Here is a 22824-nt window from a genome sequence, read left to right as displayed (position 1 = left end):
CTTGACTTACTGCAACCTCTGCTTTCTGGGCTCAAGCGATCCTCCCACCTAAATCCCCCAAGTAGTTGAGAGTACAGGAGCGATCCACATGCCTGGCTAATTTTTGTATTTTTTGAGCTCAAGCTATCCACCCATCCCGGACTCCCAAAGTGCTAAGATTACAGGCATGAGCCACTGCGCCTCCAGTGTTCTATCTTGTTCTATCTTGAAGTATAATTAATCATTTTTTAATTTTATCAATATGTTTTTTGTCTCCTAAAAAACGTTTGCTTGCCCTAAGATCACAGATATAGTGTTTTCTTCTAGAAGTTTTATGATTGTTTTAGCTTTTACATTTGGGTCCATAATTCATCTCAAATTGATTCTGTATGCAGTATATTAGTGATCAAGTTCTTTTTTTTTTTCTTTTGAGACAGAGTCTCGCTCTGTGGCCCAGGCTGGAGTGCAGTGGCGGATCTTGGCTCACTGCAAGCTCCGCCTCCCGGGTTTAGACCATTCTCCTGCCTCAGCCTCCTGAGTAGCTGGGACTACAGGTGCCCACCACCACGCCCGGCTAATTTTTGGTATTTTTAGTAGAGACGGGGTTTCACCGTGTTAGCCAGGATGGTCTCGATCTCCTGATCTCGTGATCCACCCACCTTGGCCTCCCAAAGTGCTGGGATTACAGGCGTGAGCCACTGCGCCCGGCCAAGTTCTTTTTTTAAATGGATCTCACATAAGGCACATTTTAAAATATGAATTACAAAATATTGATTACAGTTGACTCTTGAACATTGAACAATGTGGGGTCAAGGGCACCAACCCTCTACACAGTCCAAAATTTTTTGACTCCCTCCAAATTTAGCTCCTAATAGCCTGTTGACTGAAAGACTTACCAATAACAGAGTTAATTAATGCATGTTTTTTATATTGTGTGTATTATATACTGTATTGTTACAATAAAGTAACCTAGAAAACAGAACCTGTTACTAAGAAAATCCTAAGGAGGAGAAAATGCATTTACTCTTCATTAAGTGGAAGATCTTCACAAAGGTCTTCATCCTGGTTGTCTTTTGTTGAGTATGCTGAGGAGGAAGAGGGAGAAGATAAGTTGTTCTCCTTGCCTCAGGGGTGGCAGAGGCAAAAGAAGGTCTGCGGGGTTCAAACCCATGTTGTTTAGGGCTCAACTGTAATACAGTGGCAATAGACACTTGCTTCCATTTGTCTATTAACACCGGTTTGGAAAACTGGCTTTAGTACACCTGAGAGAGTTAGAGAAACTCATGTAATTCACCGCCTCCTCTTGCTTTTCCACTTCCTCTACATGGGACTACTTTGACTTACTAACCACATTTATTTATCACTGTCGGTTTCCTTGCTGTCAAAATAGAAGTTTATTTTCATCCCCCCGTGTGTAGCACAGCACATGTGACAGACGTTCTCCAGATGGTATTGCCTCACTTGATATTTTTCTCTCTTTCCTTTTTTTAAATTATGAAATTTACCATTCATGGATATATATGCACAGTTCAAAGAATAAATATACTCTCTTTTTCTCCCTCATACACAAATTTATAAGGTTTTTTATATTTATACAAATATGTACCCTTTTTTGGGTGCTTTTCATTGCTTCTTACAGGTTCAGGGTTAAATCTGTTATAATTTTTCTTCAGCCTGAGACAATTATCATAGTATTTCTTTTTTTTTTTTTTTTTTTTTTTTTTTCCTTTTGAGACAGGGTCTCCCTCTGTCACTCAGGCTGGAATGCAGTGGCATGATCGTGACTCACTGCAGCCTCTGCCTCCTGGGTTCAAGTGATTCTCATGCCTCAGCCTCCCGAGTAGCTGGGACTACAGCTGCACACCACCATGCCCAGCTAATTTTTGTATTTTTTTGTGGAGACATGGTTTCACCATGTTGGCCAGGCTGATCTTGAACTCCTGACCTCGAGTGATCTGCCTGCCTCAGCCTCCCAAAGTGCTGAGATTACAGGCATGAGCCACTGCACACAGCCAATTGTAGTATTTCTTAAAGAGAAGGTCTGATGGAGAGAAATTCTCTTAGCTTTTCTCTCTTGAAAATGTATTTCTTTTCCCTTCATTTTAAAACTAATCTCCTTTGTGAGATAATAGTAGATTCACATACAATTATAAGAAATGCAGGGAGATCCCATATATTTTTTACTGAGTCTCCTCCAATGATGACATCTTACAAAATTATAGTGTAATATCATAATCAGGTATAGACATTGATACAGGCAAGATATAGAACAGTTCCATCACCTCAAGGATCTCTCATGTTGCCCTTTCTTTAGAAACACTTAACTGTCTCCTCCCTACATCCATTCATGACCCCTGGTAACCATGAATCTGTCTTCTCTTTTCTATAATTTTCTCATTTCAACAATGAATTATACAGTATTTGATATTTTGAGATTGGCTTATCTTCATTTTGGAAGGCTATTTCTGCAAGATGTGGAACTCTAGGTTGGTAGTTATTTGTACACATGTGTGGGCATGCATGCTGTCATGTATCCTTTCAGCACTTTGAGGATATCTGTCTGTTGTTTCTGGCCACTATTAAGTCTGGTGAGAAGTCAGTGACTGCATTTATCATTGTTCTCCTGTACATAATGTGCATCTTTTATCTGGTTTATTTTAAAAATCTGCTCTTTAGTTTTGGTGGTCACCAATTAGCTCTGATGTGCTTAGGTACTTTGTATTTTTCCTGATTGGTGTTTTCTCATTGTTTTAAACTTGTGAGTTTATGTCTTTTATCAGTTTTAGACCATTCTCAGCAAATATCTTATTAAATATTTATTCTTCTTCATTTTCTGTTCGCCTTCTTGGATCCCAATTATATGTATGTTGGGTCATTTGATATTGTCTCACAAAGAAAGATATCATCACCTATTCTGGGTTTTGTGGGTTTTTTTTTTTTTTTTGGTCTTTTTATGTTTATTTTTTATTTGTCATTTTTTAACATTGTATTTCAGCTTTGATACTTTCTAATAACTTGTCCTCAAGTTCACTGATTATTTCCTCTGCTAAGTCACTCTATTATTAAATCCAATAACATACTTATTTCTGATACTGTATTTCTCATGTGTAGCACTTCCGTTGCATTATCTTTCATAGCTTCCTTATCTCTGGTGATATTTGGCATCTCTTCCGACATGCTGTACACTTTTTCCAAAATATTATTTAGCACACTTTTAGTTAAAGCCCCTATCAAATAATTTCAGCATCTGGCCCATCTGTATGTCTAGCTGTTAACTGTTCCATTCTCTATTGTAAGACATCAGAACAGCAGAGCCCAAAGTGCACACGATTTTCCTTCATGTGTCAGGCACTGGCTTCATGTCACTGAATAGATGTATTTTGCAGTTAAGCTGTGTCTGAGCTATTTGGCACATTAAGCTTGCTAAGGTTTACTACTAGGTTCAAATATTTTGAAAGTAAGCTCAGCATTTTCCATTCTGCAGTGTGTGGGTTTCTGAGCACTAGCAAAATTCCCTAATTTTTTTCATGTCACCCAAATCACCAGTTTTTCAAATCATGAGAGATCTCTCTCTGTTTACAACTCAAATGATGGTTTGTATGTTGTTGGAGAATCTCCTTTGCTCTCCAGTCCAGCCCATGCTTTTGGATCCACATGGAGATCTTGCTCTGTTTGGAATGCCCTGGAGGAGTTTCTTTCATATTTTCTGCCCCACCTGTAGCTATTGTCAGTTGAAAGTCTGAGGTTTTTTTGTTTTTGCTTTTTAAGAGAGGAGGATTTTCTCAGGTCTCTTATTATGCCAGGCTCTTGGAAATTGAAAATGGAGGGTGCCTTGGGTTGGTTTATCACAGATCTCATGCTCTGCTTCTCTCCTCCTGTAGTAGGTGTTGCCTTGGTCTGGGAGAAGGTGCCTTGGACTGTAAGGGAATCTCCAGGTCTCTATCTGGTCTCCACCGCAGGCTCTGGAATATTGTATTAGTCAGGGTTCTCCAGAGGGACAGAACTAATAGGATATGTACACATAAAATGGAGTGTTTTGTTTGTTTGTTTGTTTTTCGTTTTGGGAGAATTGGCTCACACTATCACAGGGCAAAGTCCCACAATAGGCCATCTGCAAGCTGGGGAAGAGAGAAGCTGGTAGTGGCTCAGTCCAAGTCCTAAAGCCTCAAAACCAGGAAAGCCAACAGCGCAGCCTTCAGTCAGTGCGTAAGGGTCTGAGAGTCCCTGCCAAGCCACTGGTGCAAGTCCCAGAGTCCAAAGGCTGAAGAACCTGGAGTCTGATGTCAAAGGGCAGGAGGAGCAGAAGGAAGCATTCAGCACAGGATAAAGAAGGAAACCAGAACACCCAGCAAGCCAGCCTATCCCACCTTTCTCCTCCTGCTTGGTTCCAGCCATGCTGGCAGCCAATTAGATGGTGCCCACCCACCTGGAGGGAGGGTCTTCCTCTCCCAGTCCAGCGACTTAAATGTCAGTCTCCTCTGGCAACACTCTCACAGACACACCCAGATACAACACTTTACCAGCCATCTAGGCATCCTTCAATCCAGTCAAGTTGATACCTAACATTAACCATCACACATACTGTTCCCAAGCGTTTGAGGAAAGCCTGTCCGGGAGGCATACTCTATTATCGAGGAGCCTCAGAATTCTAATCTGTCAGCCATATATGCCATTGCACGTTTACTAAAGTTCATCCTAATTCATCCTTATCCCCATCTATGGCAGATTTCTTTTTCTCTTGTGTTTACATCAAGAATGAGAATCTCTTCTCTTCTCAGAAAAAAAAGAGATTTTAACTTACGCCATTGGATACTTCATGAGGACACTGGAATCAGCAGGCAGGTTTAGAGAGTCTACTCAGTGCTTTTCAGAAGTCCATATTTTCACTGATATTAAGGTCACTTGGCCTGCCTGTGCCTCTCAGTTTTAGAAGCAGATATAATGATAATAATATCTGATTTTCAAGCATGCTGTAAGGAAGACAGAGATAAAATCTCTCTGTATTCTCTGCTATTTTCTAGAATTTAATTCATGTATGAGTTTTTTTTTTTTTAAATCTTCAGCTTTTTGGTTAGTTTAGAAAGACTATGATTTTGTGACTTCTTACCTCTTGCTTGAGTTATTACATTAAAATAATAGTCTCTTGTTATTTTCTACATTCCAAACATAAGAGAAATCTTCCATGCCTCTTACTTTCTGTTGTCTATCACTGCGTCTCCCTGTGCTGTTTTCTGGGTGTTTTCAGAGAAATCTTACATAAGTTATCTCATCATTTGCAACTAATCTGCTTTTATCCTTGTTTCCTGGCTTTATACTTTGAAATATTTATGTGTGTGTGTATGTTCTTGTTGTTAAAACTCCATTTTGTTCTTGTTCAAACTTGGTAAATTTTTGTAATCTCTTATCCTTTTGTCATCCTTTTACATTTCTCTCTTATTTCTTAAACATATTAAACACACACATTTTAGACATTCTAAATGTGATAAATAAAATATACACAAATTCTGTAAGTCTGACTCTAAGCACAGTTTGTTGTTCCTGGAAATTCTCTCATGACGTTTTATTTGTTCTTTTATTTCTCATCTGCTTAGGATTTTGTGGGTATGAGTACGAATTCATGATCCTTGGAACTTCATGTGTGAGGATCTTTTAAGGACTGGAATCAAAATAACTTTCCTCTAGTGAGGACTTGCAACTGCCTTTGCAGGTCCTCGATGGTACTTCTAACCTGGCATCACTGAAAACATGTTTGGGGGGAATTGAGCCCACAAGTGGTGTATATTCCTGCCCCAAATTCATGAGTACAGGCCTTTGGGTAGAAATTCTTCTGGGAGATACTGTTGTTTGTGTGTGCTTTTTTCTCTGATCCACCCAGTTAGTTTGAAGGTAAGTTAGCATCCCTACCTCTTTCTTCTTTGGGGCTTCTTTTTTTTTTTGGCTTAGCCCCAAGATATCTCCCTCTGTGTGACTTGGCTTTTTATGGTGTTGGGGGGTGGGGTTTGTCACTCATATGACATCCCCTAATTCTGGCCCCAGACCTTGTCTCCATTGCCCTTCCATGTGGCCTGTAACCTTCCATCTGCATCCCAGCTGAGACTGTCTACACCCTACCCTGTTCAAATCTAGGGCAAATGACGTCAGTGCTTTCTCCTGTGGAGTTAAGCTTTCTTGTCCTTTCTCACTTTGAAGAGATTCCCTTACTTATTGCTAGCTCAACTGTGCATTAAAAATATTTTAGTACATGCCTATAATCCGAGCACTTTGGGAGGCCAAGGAGGGGGGCAGATCACAAGGTCTGGAGTTCGAGACCAGCCTGGCCAATATGGTGAAACCCCATTTCTACTAAAAAATACAAAAATTAACTAAGCATGGTGGCAGGCACCTGTTGTCCCAGCTACTCGGAAGACCAAGGCAGGGGAATCACTTGAACCCAGGAGGCGGAGGTTGCAGTGAGCTGAGATCGCAGCACTGCACTCCAGCCTGGGCAACAGAGTGAGACTTCATCTCAAAAAATAAAAGTTAAAAAAATATATATTTTTTAGTCAGCATCTTAATTGTGTTATTAGTCTACAATTCTGCAGAAACACCCTCTTTATTTTTGACTTTTACTGGGCTCTACTGACAATGAGTGGGCAGGTTTGTGGTTTTCAGGAGCACTCAGGGATTATAGATTTAAAGCACATTTCAGGCTTCATCTCAGCTAGGTGAAGATGTTTGCCCTTCTTAGACAAGGGAGCCAGGCAGTCCTCTGGAGGTCCACCTTGCAGAGCGCCAACAGGGAAAGCCTGCTCCTTCCTCAGGACCCCGGTCCATTGCAACTGTAAAAATATTCTGCATTAAAAATATTCTGTTAAAATGATTTCATTTTGGACACTGTAAATGTTGACCTGAATATGGATATGACTAAATTGAAAAGTAAATGTATCATTCCTGCAAACTGACTTCTACCCTATTTAAATTTCAAACTGATCCTAATAATTTTCTTAAAATGCCTAGCAATTATTTCTAATTTTAAATGAATCAATAGGTTGAAATATATATATATATATATTTTTTTTTTTTTTAACCTGACCACTAGAAATTGTGTGTGTTAACACAATTTCTGTGTGTGTGAGGTTTTTGTGAGAAAATATTTTGGTTGACTAAATCCATGCAAGTTTCAGAACTGAGAAGGGAAGTGTTTAATCAAATCTGGAATTATATAAAAAGGTTGTGAATTTATCTGGGGTAAAATCTATTTAATAAGGTGGATAGAATCTTGAAATTCTTAATATGTTTTGTTCTTTTTTCTTGCAGAAAAAGAAGAACGTTACATGGGGATGCATACAATATGGCAGTGAGAAGGTCCAAGACGCCCAGGAAAAAGGCAGGCTCCAGAGAACAGGCAGAGAGACCTAGTTTGCAACTTCTGTCTGCCACTCACCAGCTCTTGCAGCATGGCTCTTATGCCATAGACTGTGCACGGTGAAATCTGCCTTGGAATGGCTGCTCTGAGCACTGTGCCTGGTGCCCAGGTCCCCAGGCAGCCGAAAACACAGTGCTTTTGATTTCCCTGCACAAATCTGCCTCGTGTGCTCAATTTTTGGGTCCCATTCTACAGGCCCAATGCAACCAGCATCTTTCTTCTTCCTAGAGATGATGGAAGTGGCTGTAAACCAAGTCTGATCTTTCTGCCACCTTTTGTCATTTCTTTCCCCAGCTTAAAATGGTGAAAACACAGGGTCTGGGAGACAGGAAACACATTTTATCTTAGGCCATTGGATCCTTCATGAGGACACTGGAATCAGCAGGCAGGTTTAGAGAATCTACTCAGTGCTTTTCACAAGTCCATATTTTCATTGATGTTAAGGTCACTTAGCCTGCCTGTGCCTCAGTTTTAGAAGCAGATATAATGATAATAATATCTGATTTTCAAGCATGTTCTGAGGAAGATAGAGATTGAATATTCATTGGTTTAAAAGAAAAACCAAGTTAGTTCTGAAAAACTATCAAGCAAAGATTTTTTTAATTAGTTAAAATTAGTGGCATGGCATTACTTCAATAATTAACAAATAATAGTGTAATATCTATGTTTAAACTTGAAAATTTCATGTAAATCCCTGCCCATTTCAACCCCCGTAAAACAAAATGACAATAAAAGATAAAGGCAAAAGAAAGCAATCAAAATTATTTCATCTCAACAGTGAAAGACTGCTAATTCTATAAACTAACAAACCGCCAGGACCTTGCCAGAATAACAAAATGCAGTGTGGTTTTGTTAATGAAGAGAAATGTCGTTTCTCTGTGTGTGTGTGGTTTTTTAGTTTGTTTTGTTTTGTTTTGTTTTTGTTTCTGTTTTTGAGAGAGTCTTGCTGTGTTGCCCAGGCTGGAGTGCAGTGGCGTGCTCTTGGCTCACTGCAAACTCTACCTCCCAGGTTCAAGCAATTCTCTTGCTTCAGCCCCCTGAGTAGCTGAGATTACAGGCATGCACCACCACGCCTGGCTAATTTTTCGTATTTGTAGTAGAGACGGGTTTCACCATGTTGGTCAGGCTGGTCTCAAACTCCTGACCTCAGGTGCCTCACCCTCCCAAAGTGCTGGGATTACGGGCGTGAGCCGCCGTACCCGGTCCAAGAAATGTCTTTTGAGTGGAAATGACTTGTGAGGTCAAATTCTCATTATCTGAATGGGCATTTCTTGGGGGTGCTGTATTTTCTATAGAAAAAAAGTTTTAAGCTCTACCAAAAATTTGGGGATGACTTTTATAAAAATATGACTTATGATACACTTGTCTTGTTTCATCATTGCTACACCAAGACAAAAGACAAGTACCAGGAGTGCAAGGAACCCCAAGGAGCCATGAGAAAATATAGGTGCTCCCCTTTCCACCTCAATCTGAGAGACATGCAAGTATTCCTGGCCCTTTTCAACAACAGCAATTCCAGGCAAGTTATATTGTGATTTTTTTTAACGGAAGTGTCTAATTTCTCAATGCTATCTTTATTGAAAGTCCCCTCCCAAGCACTTTAGAAGCATTGCCGCCACTGGCTCATGCAGCCTTTGCTTCTGTGGAAACGGCCCCTTTAAAATATATACGAGGAACATGTTTGAAAAAGGATGGCATTGGGCGGATTTGAAAAACACCTTTTGTTTCTTTTCTTTCCTAAGCCTGTGCTTGGTTTGCAAAAGGAGGGCTTCCATATGAAAGAACCGTTTTGAGAGCCAGGGTTCATGATCAAAGTGCAGAGCTCTCCCTGCTGGGGAGGACAGGCAGCTGCAGCCCTCGCGTGTGGACCAGAGCCGGGGAACTGAATCAACATTATTTCCCACTAAAAACACTTGTATGGGGTTGGTAATAATAGTAACCAAAAAGTCAACGTGGGGAGCCAGGCATAGCATGCTTGTTTGTTTTAGTTTTAAGATTTCGGTCTCCCTGACTCCTGTCTCTCTGCTCACTCAGGCATATTGTGGAATTTAAATGAAAAGAATTGTCAGGTGAAAGACAAAATAAAGCTCAATTTGTGAACAACAACAGCAAAAAACCTTCACAATTGCATCACTTTTTTCTTAAGTGCATTAAAAAATAGGTACATAGAGCCCAAGCAAGCCAGAAAAAAAGCAAAGTAAGCTTACAGTAAGCTTATAGTTCCTAGAATTATATTGTTACTTTAGTTTCTCCAATGCCAGTGCTTCTATTTAGAGATTAACATGCTGCACTTCAAAACTGCATCAAAATCCAGGAAACTTCCTTTCTCATCACTAAGCAAGTTTTACAAACACAAAGATGCCTTTAAAATATTATTCCGGATGACTGCCAGTGTGATAGGGGTTAAGTTTCTGTCTCTTAAAAAATATGAAATAGAAAAGGTCAGGAGAGATTGTTTAAAAATTCTATTTTCTGCTCCACTGCAGACTTAACAAACACATTTTCAATATGCAAATAAAGAACGGCCCTCAGTTACAGAAATTCAGAACAAAAGTTGTTGCCACCCTCTGCTTAGACTGTAAGTGACAGTTTTCCTCGTTCCAGGAAGGTGCAGCAACCACAATGCAGATGGCTCTCCTGGACAACAGAATACGTTTCCCGTTTCTCAAGCAGGAATAATAAGTATATGATTGGCATTCTGAAGAATAACCTGCAAGAGCAGCTCATTATGTTTCATAAAGCACTTTCTCATTTTAAGGTAGGGACAGGGTCCTGTTTGGTTTTCTCCTCCTTGTCGAACACATGTCTCCTGGAACACAGTGACACAGTTCTAAAGAGCATCGCTGCTGCCAGGGCATTGTGAGCTCTATTCTGCATTTATAGATGTGTTTCCACACTAACAAGGCCGTGGGTTAAGTAAACATCCTACAATTTGTAGGTTCTTCCCGCCTTCTAGACCATTTCCCCTTCTTCCCAGGACACCAGGGGTGATTTGAAAGCAGAAGCTCATGAACAGCCTCTGAGTGACTAATGGGAGCGTCCTGGAATGTCAGCGGTGGCTCAGGATCACGTGCTCGATAGGCTCAGGACCCTGGAGCCTTCCCCATCCACCTTTTTTATGTCTGAGGCAGCTGTAGGGTTGCCAGAGAACCTAATTTAGCAGAAGACATTCCTGTAGGCTAAATGCCTTCTAATAAAGGACTCCATCATCTTCCTCCAGAGACTTTTTTTTTTTTTTTTTCCAACAAACGAAAAGTAGTGGTCTGAAAAACACAGGGAAACAGGCCAGGAAGGGCTTTCTCCTCACAGCTGCACGCTTTCACATGCACAGCCAAGCCTTCCTGCGCAGGGGGTGCGCGGGGCTCTCCTTGCTAGAGGTCAGATCTGGGTTGTCCAAACATTTGCAAATGTGACTGTGGTTTTCCATTAAGATACAGTGAATTTTAGATTATCTGCGAGTGGTCGGAGTGGGAGCAGGTTCCTTGGCAGCTGGGAGAGGTGCCCTGAGGTGGGCAGAGCGCTGGGCATGTGCAGTTTGGCCATCCCACAGGGTCGGTGACTCGGTGGGACATGGCAGGATGCGAAGACACAGATACTCGGGTTACCTCATCACAAACATGGTTTTGCCTCTGAACTCCAACTCCTGAAACATTTCTAGTTGTTATTTTCTTACAAAACTGTTGCAACATTCTAAATTTGACTATGATTCAAAACTCAAAACGTTTACATTATTTGAGGTTTCGCTACATTTTTATCAAGGATAGTTTTAAGAATCTCGCTGGTGTTGGCTTGGACTTGGGGATCCCGGCACACACGTCCAGCAAGTGTGCGTTTCCAGCACAGCCGCCGTGGGGGAGCTGGGGCACACGGGCCTCAGGCCGGACAGCGCCCGGTCATTGGTGGCGAGCGAGGAGGTGCGCCCCTGGGGGAAGCTCCTGCATCCCAAATCTCAAGTCCCGCGCCAGGGAGCCTTCCCGCGGCCTTCCCAGCAGCTTCGCTTCCAAGGGTCACGAGCTTCTCCAAGTAACCTGAAGCCCACGGAGGACTCCACCTTTCCGCCCCAGGGCACAGGGCCCAGGGCCCGAGTATGCACTGGCAGGAAGAAGTAGCTCAGAGGGCAGCAGGAGGCACCTCAAGTTTTATCCACCTCTGCGACGACTGGAAGTGACCAACGCGCAGGGAGTGCAGCACAGCGAGGTCACTGTGCCGCACCGGGCTGCAGGTGAGGCACCGGCGGGCAGGGCTGCGGGGCGGGGCTGCAGAGGCGGAGGCGTGGCTGCGGGGACGGGGCGGCGGAGGCGGGGCTGAGGGGACGCGGCGGCGGAGGCGGGGCTGCGGGGCGGGGCGGCGGAGGCGGGGCTGAGGGGCGGGGCGGCGGAGGCGGGGCTGAGGGGCGGGGCGGCGGAGGCGGGGCTGCGGGGCGGGGGCGGGGCTACGAAGGCGGGGTCCCCAGTCCTGAGACCTCCACCTGCCCAGGCATCTCTGCGAGGGCAGCCAAAAACCCGCCAGTCAGTGCAACTCCGGGAAAACAGGGCCTGGGCGACAGGGAGAGGACATTCCAGGGTCGACCCATTTCAATGTTTAATTTGCTATATGCATGCAATAATACACAGGTAGCAGGAGACTATTCAAGAATAGTACATATTGCATTACAAGTGAAACTATTAAAATGGATATAGTATAACAATAATTAACACAGAAAAACAATACCTAGGAGGGTCGGTTTATGGCTATGGAACGTCTGGTAGTTCAGGGTTTACATTCTCAGCTCCTCGCCTTCCCTTTTGAGTTTGTGTTTCAATTGTGTACTCCTAATTTAGGGTGAGGTTATCTCAGAGCAGCAATTGATGACTGTTAAGGAAAAAGTAATATTCTTAAAGATTATGGGAGAAATTAAAAACAAAATCAGTTAAGGACTGGATTCAGTTCAAGGTGGTGGAAGGCAGTGAACAGCTTACCTTCTCCTCTTTCCAAAATTCCATGGAAATGGATCAAGAGGTGGGACAGTGGGGAAAGCCATCTAGAGACTGGAGCTGTGACCCTCTGAAGACAGAAAGCAGCTGAGAAGGCAGAGGCCGCTCAGGCAGGGGGAGGATGGGCAGACCTCGGGAGCAGAACAGAGTAGGCTGCAATGCTCAGGGCACTTACTGGACAGTGTCTACCCAACTGCTGGGGGCATCCGTGTCACCTGGAGGCAACCCCGGAGTTTCAAACTCGGGGGTTTTGGGTGAAGCTCTAGAATCTCCAGTCTTAAGAAGCCAGGTGTGATTTAGGCTCCCCACTGCCGACAGGCCCCGTGGAAGGTGCAATTAGAGGATGGCCGGTGAGGGCTGGGCTCCAGTGTGAACGCTGGCACCTTGACACCCTGATGAGACACATCTTGTGTGCGCTTTTGGAAAGCAAGCTAGCCTGAGACAAAGCATTCCAAGGTACTAATGTCCTTCACAGAAACACAAAGTTCTTCATGAAAGGAAGCAAAAGCATTCATTTTGATAAAAAACTGAATTCTGTCAATTTTATGGCTCTTCACTCACACTTCTGTTTTTGCCTCTATCATCAGAACCTATTTAATTGTGCAAAACAAACTGCAATACAGTGAGGGCTCTTTAATTCCTCAAAATTCCCCTTAGAGGGGCAAGAAAATGAACTTCTTGTTCACAATTACACTCTGAATTTCTTTGAGAAAGTGTCAGGTAGATGGAAGTAAGCAACAGAGGAAAACATTTACAAGGTTATAGATCTGACTTTTTCAATTTTCTCCTAAATTTTTAAAACACCCCTCATGGAAACATTGTTACATCCTAAATCTTAATGAGGGCGGTTGATGAGATTTACAGGTATGAGCTCTATTTGCACTACAAATTCTTTGTAATATGGTTCTACGCAAGATAATGTGTCAGGGATGTTTGAAAAAAGTAGGCTGGGCGCGGTGGCTCACGCCTGTAATCCCAACACTTTGGGAGGCTGAGGCGGGCGGATCACTTGAGGTCGGGAGTTCAAGACCAGCCTAACCAACATAGAGAAACCCTGTCTCTACTAAAAATACAAAATTAGCTGGGCATGGTGACCCATGCCTGTAATCCCAGCTATTTGGGAGGCTGAGGCAGAAGAATCGCTTGAACCTGGGAGGCGGAGGTTGCGGTGAGCTGTGATCGAGCCATTACATTCTAGTCTGGGCAACGAAAGCGAAACTCTGTCTCAAAAAAAAAAAAAAAAGTAATGTTCAATGTAATTGACTAGTTTCTTTGCCCATCAGTTCATCAGAGGAGAGTGACACAACCTGCCCATTCACTTCACTGCCACTACCAACTACTCACCTGGCCACTTGCTTCTCTCTCTCTCTCTCTCTCTCTCTCTCTCTCTCTCTCTCTCTCTCTCCCCTTCCTCCCTCCCTCCCTCCCTCCCTTTTCTTCTTCTTCCTTCCTTCTTTCCTTTCTGTTTTTTTTAATCAAAGCACTTAAATACTTGCTTTTCCTTTTTTGAAATCTGCTCGTAAACATGAATTTTACCTGTTATTCTATCCAAGCATTATCCCCATTTACTTACTGATACCCCTAGGAAGTACAAGGAACACCCCAAACATAAATGGAAACGTTTCCCTGATAGAAAGGCTCTCAGTGCACAAAATTCTGCACCCAGACGACCTCTCCAGTTAAGGTTCCCTTACTCTTCCGATAGTTTGTTCATGGGTGAGTCTACAGTGCCCTCTAATGGCTACAGTGCGGTTCTTTCCATGCCCAGGTATGAATTTATTTCTATTTCATGTTCCTTAAATATTGAACTTGCTGAATTATACTGCTACATCCCATTTTAAAAAACGAATTAAACAATGTAACAGAGTACTTTCTCTGTGGAAAATGACACTCTGAAGTGTGTAATCATCTTGTGCTCTGTCCACACTCTGTTGACCACCCTCACTCTCTTCACTGCTGCCCTGTCTTCCCGCGCAATTACCATCATGTGCGGACGCTTGGAGAATCTCTGCTGTTGCCCGGCGCAGCCTGCTTCAGTGTCTCCTGCTTAGCTCTGCACTGAAAGGCTTACCAAGCTGCAGGGGAACCAGCTTGAGCCGCCAAGCACCAGGGTGGTTGAAAGCCTCACCCAACTCCAGGCTGAAAAGTGTTCATTTATTTTTGTGTTTACAGTTTTGTTTGTTTTTTGGTTCAAGTAATAAAACCTTACAACAATGTTCTGCTTGGGTACTAGAAATTAATAACAGCTTAAAACCTTTCCACTCTCTGGGGGTAACACAGTACCATGGGCAACTTCAAGCCTATTTATTATCATCAGTTCATATGGAGTGGATGCTGCCAAGTAAACTCAAGGAACAAGTATGGCACCGGTGCTGATTAACGACAGTGCACCTCTTCTCCACTCATTACAAACACATACGACTGCTGAGGTTTAGCATGCTTGAACCACCTGACAAATCCACTCACGAAGCACAATTTCCACAAGCTCAGTGGACCACGCCCTGCTCTTCTCTCTTCCATGTTTCCCACTCACTGTGCCACCCATTCCAAGCCCTTCACTCTGTGGGAGATGCTCACCAAGGTCACTCACCTCACCTGACCTTGCAGCTTCTAGCCACGTAGGAAGCCAAGTGTCTGGACAGTGAATGATCGACAAGGTTCCTCCTACACCACCTCCTGCCCCGTCTTTTGTCTTCTCCCTCTCCCATGGCACTTCAAATTATAGGAGGGACTAGGGGGAAGTTATTTGTCTCCCTGGGTGAACGCAGAAATACACAGAGCTTTAAGTAGTCTCCATATGCTATCAGCTTCCAAAACTGCCACATCCCTTCTATAGAGTTTTTCCCATAAAGGCTCCCTGCCACCTCCACTTGGAGGTCTTATGGTTCCCATGTCCCAAATGGAAAGCTCGAGAGTCATGATTCCTACCACCTGTAATTCCTAAACCTGGGCATCTATCCCCGATTCCGCGTGCTCAACTCAGTAACCTGGGAGTCTTCCCTGATTCTTCCCCGGGACTTCATGAACACAGCATCAATTCTACCCTGACAGATGTGAAGTCCATCTGCCCTTTACCGTCTGCACCCTCACCGTCAGCTCCCAGCTCCACCTGTTGCAGTCGCCTCCTAACAGGTCTCTCCACTTCACCTCTTGCCCTTCTCACATCCCTTTTCCTCAGAACAGCCCCGGTGAACTATTGCATGTGACATGTCTGCTCAATCTCCCTGGAGCCTCGGCTGCCACTCATCATGAAAGTGCTCCCAGCTGTCTTGAGTGACTGGCAGTTTCTTATCTAACCTGATCTCATGGGCACGTGACAGGAGTTTTGGCTCCAGGAGACTCCTTCTGGCACTCACGGGATTGTTGCCTTTCAGGGTTGCCATCCCCCCCCCCCCCAACCCCGCCATCCAATCCTCCAATCCGGCAGGGACATTTCTCCTGCCTGCTTTCAAGGCTGGGTCCAGGTCCTTGTAATGTTACCTCCTCAGAGAGACCCTCTTTGACCACCACATGGAAAGAGGCGTTTACCCTGCTACTCTATATGCAAAGCTCCAGGTTTTCTTTGCTGCTATTTCCCGTTTATGATTGTTGCATATACTGGGTGATCACTCGTTTAGGATTTTCCTTTACCCAAATGCCATGTGACCAGCTCCTCACAGCAAGGCACCTGGCAGAGAGAATATGCTCAACATACTGGTAGGAAGAATGACTCGTATCAACACAAAGCTTCCAAAAGGGCAACCAAGTGATTTAAAAATTTCAGTTATGCCTGTTATAGTTACTTAAGGAAGGAGTAACAAAACTGTTGCCAAATGCAATTGTTAAAGGGCAACAATTGTAATGAAAAAAAAAATCCAATCATGAGGGCCTGCAAGCACTTAATTATCTGGCATCTGGTATCACTAAAGAGCATCTCTGTAAATACTCAAAGCCGGGCAAGTACTGGCAATGCAATGTTTATATCCCCAGAAGGTAAGTCTCCCTAGGAACGACCATTTTCTTCTTTGATTAGATGTCTTCTTCGCCCTTGGTAGAACAGAAGTAACACCCAGTTTCATTCTAATAATCAGAACACTAATATCCATCGTTTACTTTTATTTTTTATTATAAAAACACATACAAGAGTTTTAAGAAATAACGAATATAAGACAAATCAAAACCATGGTGAGTTATTAAACCCATTTTCTATATACAAATACTAAAATTCCGAAAGTGGAATATCATCAAATGTGAGACACATCATAGCACGGTCCATATGTACACGGCACACAGAGCTCTGCCTGCGCTCATCTGTGAGTTGCTCATTTACATGTCACTGATAAAAAAATCTGCAAGGGAACTTCTACTCTTCAGTTCTCCTCTTCCTGATACATTGTCACGTATTTTTAAGGAACGTTACGGATATGAAGAAAATGCATTAAAGTGGGTTTCTGCTAAGGGCTCTCCATGTTTTGCTCTGATCAATTACGCACTACATCTTGAGAAAAACTTTTGCAGCTCATTTCCAGCTAAGATAGCAGAAAACTCTAAGTTTTTGCCAATTTATTTTTTCCTAGTCACTCATTGGAGCACAAGTCCAACAATAGCTCAGGAACCAAATCATGTTTTTATATTGGTAAGTTTATTATAAAACGCCACTCAATTTTAAAAAGCCACTAAAAGGACACTTTCTGCAGCAAAAAAAGGGCTAAGTTCAAGTTTTTGTTGTTTGACAAAGACACAATAATATAACCCATATGTCACAGATCACAACAGCCTTAAGTGAAATGTATGAGATTTAGGGAAAAACGACTATGCGTCTGCTTGTTTCTCCTGTCTCCTTGCCAAACAATAAGGAGAGCCTCTGATCTGTTTTATCTATTTTATGTCTTTCGTTTTTAAACCTCCCTTTGTGTTCTCAAAGCTGATCAAACTATTTGTGTTCAAAATGTGTCAAGGCACTTCTCAAGCCTCAGTGGCATCCCGGGTCAGCCAAGCTCCTCTGTGCTCAGGGCACTGACTTCCTCTAAGCAGCTGACAATCGCAGACGGAACGCTTTTGGAGGCCTCTCTCCGCCAAGCTTCCAGGATCTTCGAAATTTCTGCTGGATTGCTGGGACTCAAGTCACAAAGAGCATACACAGCTGCTAACTGTATACCCCATGGTATATCTGAAAAGAAATTTCAAATCAGTCATAAGACAAGAAAGTATCTGTTATCCAAAATTTTAGTGATGTAACCTACTGGAATACTATTCAAGTAACAGAATGCTTTCTGCTAGCAATGAAAATTAAATATTTTTAAAAACCCACAATAAAAAAATTCATTTAAGACCTGTCCACAAATAAAAAATAAAAAAAGCCTGACAGTAGCTGTCTGTGGTTTCCTGGCCCCAGCAGTGTCCTGAGGACTGCTGGTGTGTTTGTAAAAGGGAGAGGGCCTCAAAGATCCCAGTAACCCATGGCCACCACTAAGCTTCCCAAAACAGTTCTGGAAAGATCACACTCTCATATTTAAGTTTTAATAAAATGTGATCCTAAAACATTCATTAAACACATGACTCTATGAGATATCCACAGGAAGTATTTATAAATGGACTTTGGAAATGAAAAAGCATAAGAAAATGAGCTATAATGAAAAGCTGGGTTTGTTTTGTTTTGTTTTGTGTTACCATACCATACTTTCAAAAACTACAGTATAGTGTGTGATTCTAAATTATAGCTAGGTTATACATTACAGTATACTATCACAGTTCTCTTTTAAGGTAAGTTTATTTCAGAGTTATTAAAATTTAATTTAGTTAAAATTTAATGTATTTAAATAATTTAGGTTAAACAATTTAGGAGTTAAAGTTTATTAACTATATATAGGTCATGTGTTCCTACTCCAAAAATCTGAAATCCAAAATGCTCCAAAGCTGAAACTTTTGGAGCACCAACATGACCAACAAAGGAAATACTGGAGCATTTTGACTTTCTGATTAGGGATGCTCAACTCGTAAATATAAATACTCCAAAATTTAAGAAAATCTGAAGTCTAAAACACTTCTGGTCCCAAACATTTCAAATAAGATATACTCAATGTGTATCTCAGTTTTCTCCAAAAGGGCAAACTAGCACCATTTCAAACAATACAAAAGCCCACACATTCAAACATTAATGCTGAAAATGCAGGCAGAACTGCAGCTCTGAAAATTACTTCCTCCACCATAAACGACAAGCAATGAGAAAGCATAGAGCACGGGGTACGTTGTAAGGCCATGACTCAAACAAATAAAAAAGTTTAACAGTAAGAGAAACACAAGAGGTTAAAAAGAATTTTAATAAATAAAACGTGGCACTGTTTAAAGAGCTAGCTCTGGAGAGGGACAGACCTGGGCAAACAGCAGGGATGGCACTTCCTAGCCTCACCTTCAGCAAATCACTCCTCTCTCTGAGCTTTGGTTTCCTCCTGTATATAAGAAGGACAATGCCATCCATGCAGATGGCTGTCTTAGGGATTAGGCTGTGGGGCAGTGCCATGCACAGGGTCTAGTCTATAGCAGGTCCCAACATCAGCTCCTCCTTCTCCCTCATGGGGACGAGGATTACCACAGCTTCGAGGTTACACCCACCCTAGGAGCAAAGTCAATCTGCATCTGTTGGCTAGACAAGCCATCAGCCATTATTCTGGCTACTTTCTCTTATGTCAATATACAACCTGAATTGTAAAATAGAACACTGTTATATGGAAGAAATGTGCACCACTTCAGCAGCTATCCTAAAGTGAAAGAAGGTATTTCAGAGAAAGCAGCTTAATGAGAAACGCTGTTCTCATGAAGTTCAATATCCAGTGTTCCACTGAAAGCTGAAGACAAAGAACCTACCATGTTAAGATCATCTTGGGTGTTATACAGTATTGAAAATGTCACTTTGTGCATTTCTGATGTGATGCTGCTTAACTGTATTATTCCTTGATTCTACAATATTCAAAACAAAAACTAGATTCATCCCTTATGAGAGTGACTTTAAGCTTCTCCCACAAAAGACATAAAATCACATGCTATGCAATATGTAAATGATGACAGAAATCCCCACTAGGAAGCCTTGCTCACAAGGTTTCCAGGTTTCCAAGCTCTCTCCCGACGATGCTAAGTACTCTGTGATACCTGTGCATCACTGATTTCATTCCATCAAGACACAGCTCCACCCAGGAGGCCTCGCAGAGAGCCCAGGTTAAGTCACTTGTCAGGGATCACACAGTGCAGAGTTTTAGAGGCAGAATGTTAGCTGCCGGAAAAGAGAGTTTCTTCCTCCTTAGGGAAGTAGCGCCCAACAGGGCAAACGACTTTCATTTAGGTAAACAAACACCACCACAAAATCCACACACATTCCAATATTAATGCTGGAAGGTTTTGCAAATATTCCCTAATCTATGAGGCAGCAAGCGAAGCACAGAGCACAGCACACAGTAAGGACCCCAAAAAAGGTTTAACTGTGAGAAACACAAGTTACTTGAAAGTAATTTTACTAGATGTAAGTTTTACCTTCATCGTGAGCATGCTGTATAAACATACCGATGACCGAACTAATATTTTTCACAGCAGATGGAAATCCTTCTTTCAAACCCAACTGGCCTAAACGACCTAGGGGAAACAAAACAAAATGGAAACAGTCCAGTTAAATGTTGATTAACTTCTCCTCAGAATTTAAAGGTCCATTTCTCTTACAGGAGGTGATCAAATGCCTCATCATTTCTTCTTGAATTCACCTATGCAGATGATATACAATGTGCTGCTCTCCAAGTTACAATGGAAAAACAGAAGTTAGAAGAAAGAATGGTTTCACTAGGACCAACGTGAAATGCCTGACTTCTATTAAATTAACAGATCCAAGATAAGACTATGGTACCACCAAAATATGTATTTTTGGTCTGACTTTTGGCAACTGCTATTATACCACAGAGCAGTAATTCTCAAATGTAGTCTGCAGAAACCTTAGAGTCCTCTAAGTCAAACTACTTCACAACAATGCTAAGAAGTTCTGTGCCTTCCTCCCAGTGCTGACATGTGGTCTGATGGTGGAAAAGCCCCAGCAGATGAAACTACTGGACTCTGAGTGCAAGTCCAGACAGTGGCACCTCGCTAAATGGGAGTTACTCCCCATTGCCAGGTGCTCACAGTCAAAAGCCAAGTTCACTTAGTCGCAACTACTCTCACTAAACCTGGACCCCTAAACACAGAACTCTGTATCATGCTGTAGACGGCACAGGAAGCACTCCCCCGTACACTGAGTGCACTGGCTGTTGTGAAGAAATGCACTTATCCAATTGTTTGTGTTGTGAATGAAATCAGGCGCCCTTTTTCTCATAGGACACCACTTTTGATTGAAAGAACTGACAAACGATGGCTAACTGGAACAAGGTAGATTTTTTTCAACAATAAACAAAGTGAACCTGTGACTTAAAGGAACTTTATCCTCGTGGTCAACAACATTTGAGCTTTTAAGCAAAATTAAGTTTGGAACAATTTTCATCAGCTACCCTGAGCTTGACACCTTTACAATATTTAAGACTTTTCTGTGATGAGACTGGTGACATTAAACGTGTTTTTTGGGTATTGCTGGCATTTGGAATATCTATGTCAATTATTTTCCAAGTGAATAATGCAGGTTACAAAATCATAACTGGGCAAAAGGATCCCTTTGACATTTAAGCTAGCTCAGTGGATTCTAGTATAACAAGGTACAAAAAGTTCACTGCAGCATTTCAGATTTCACACTTCAAGTAACCTTTAAGAAATTACTACTTGTTGAGTTTTATTGTAGTATCAAAAAAGAATATCCATATTTGAAAAGGCTAATAAAAGATTCTGCCATCAACGACATACTTGTATGAGAATGGGTTTTCTTCATATATTCAGTCTTATGTATATGAAAAACACATGAGACTGAATGCAGAACAGATGATGAAAAATCAGCCACCTTCTATCAAACCAGACAGTACAAAGGTCTGCAACAAGGCAATGCGATTCCCATTATTTTTTGTTTTGGAAATATAGTTCTTTTCATTAAAAATGTCGTTTATGGGTTCATTACTGTTCATTTTAAATGAATAACTAAATAAACAATTTCTCAGTTTTTAATTACTAACACAGTGAATACAGATAGATATAACCTGGAGCAACGACAAGTTCTTTGAGGGTTCTCAATGATAACTAACAGGTATGAGAACCAAAGATCCAAAGATTGAGATCACAGGGCAACCAAATTCATTAAAGGCTAAAGCAAGCAGAATGGCATCATTCCCCCCATTCCTCTACACTTGGAGCCTTCTCTTACTCCAGGAGCTCTCCTATGGATGAGAATTTGATTCAAAGTGGAATCCTGTTCCCTCCATCCAGGCAAGTCCTCATCTTCTCTTGACTCTTAAGTAGGAGGATTGCGAAACATATCTTGGATGTGCTTTTACAACAATATCATATTGTATGCTCAGCGCTCTGTGTTTACATTCTCTCTCAATACTACAAACGTCCCACAGGTCTATATGTGAATCCAGTATGAGAGTTTCATCTCTGTTTTAAATGTGGAGAAACTGACGCATGGGGCACTTAAGTAATTTGTATTACTTTGTAACCTCTACAGGAACTAGCTTAGTGCTAGGTATGTGCAGCCTGAATATTGTGATACATAGCAAATGCTCAGTAAATAATTACTGATCAAAGAATATGAGGATAACTCCCAATTTAAGATGACACTGTAAATATCTGAATAATTTCTAGGGAGCCTAGGAAATTGAAAAGCAATTTACTTCAGAAATCAGAAATTTCAGGTTACTGACCACTTTCAAATATCTCTTTGCAATTAGATTAAACTGCTAACAGCATACCACTGGATCTGTCCTCTGAAACAATCTACCAGGGATATTAAATGTAGGACTAACAGCAGAGAAAGGGATGTGCATCCAACACAGCTATGGCATTATTCAATCATGGGATGTGCATGCGTTCCCAGGAAACATATAATCATGTTATAATGGATCCCTTTCTTTCAATTAAAAGTGCTTAATGAAATTCAGTTTTATAAAGCGATTTAAATTAATGGAGCTAAGGAGTAAAATAAGAGGAAATCATGAGTCTAGTAGATGATTTGGGGAAAAAGACTCAATATACGATGACGCAACACAGATGACAGATTGGCTATGATGGAGGAAGAGCTCCCCACAGAAGGTACGTGAGGATGCCCAGGGCCATCCAGCTGTATTAGAATACAAATAAGAAATGTGGAGCGAATCTCAACGTCCACGACAATGCAATCCCCAGCACTGTCAAGGGAGCTGGAGGAGAGCTGAGGCCTGCACACAAAGTAAGTCTACAGGACAGACCCTTCCAATAAACACTAATTAGAAGATAAAGACAGCAGGGTTTTCATTTAAAATTTTGGATGCAAGTTTGCAAAGGAATGGTGAGCTGACACAATTTCGAAGGAAAGCTAACAGATTTGCCAAGAGAACG

At 42.0% G+C, this 22824-nt stretch overlaps 1 protein-coding gene across 1 annotated transcript in view; it reads right to left on the bottom strand.

The window, feature by feature from the left end:
- Positions 1 to 16437: 16437 nt before the first annotated feature.
- Positions 16438 to 22824, bottom strand: part of ICE1 (interactor of little elongation complex ELL subunit 1) — a 73220-nt gene continuing 66833 nt past the window's right edge. Inside the window, exons 18-19 of the mRNA XM_005556569.5 lie at positions 19861 to 19959; positions 16438 to 17506 (exon numbers count right to left, since the gene is read on the bottom strand). Coding sequence (XP_005556626.3) covers positions 17325 to 17506; positions 19861 to 19959 — 281 coding nt within the window. The 3' untranslated portion in view covers positions 16438 to 17324. The remainder of the gene's footprint in view (positions 17507 to 19860; positions 19960 to 22824) is intronic.

This window comes from Macaca fascicularis, chromosome 6, assembly GCF_037993035.2.
Source record: "Macaca fascicularis isolate 582-1 chromosome 6, T2T-MFA8v1.1".
Classification (NCBI taxonomy): Eukaryota; Metazoa; Chordata; class Mammalia; order Primates; family Cercopithecidae; genus Macaca; species Macaca fascicularis.
This window is presented reverse-complemented; position numbering and strand designations above follow the sequence as displayed.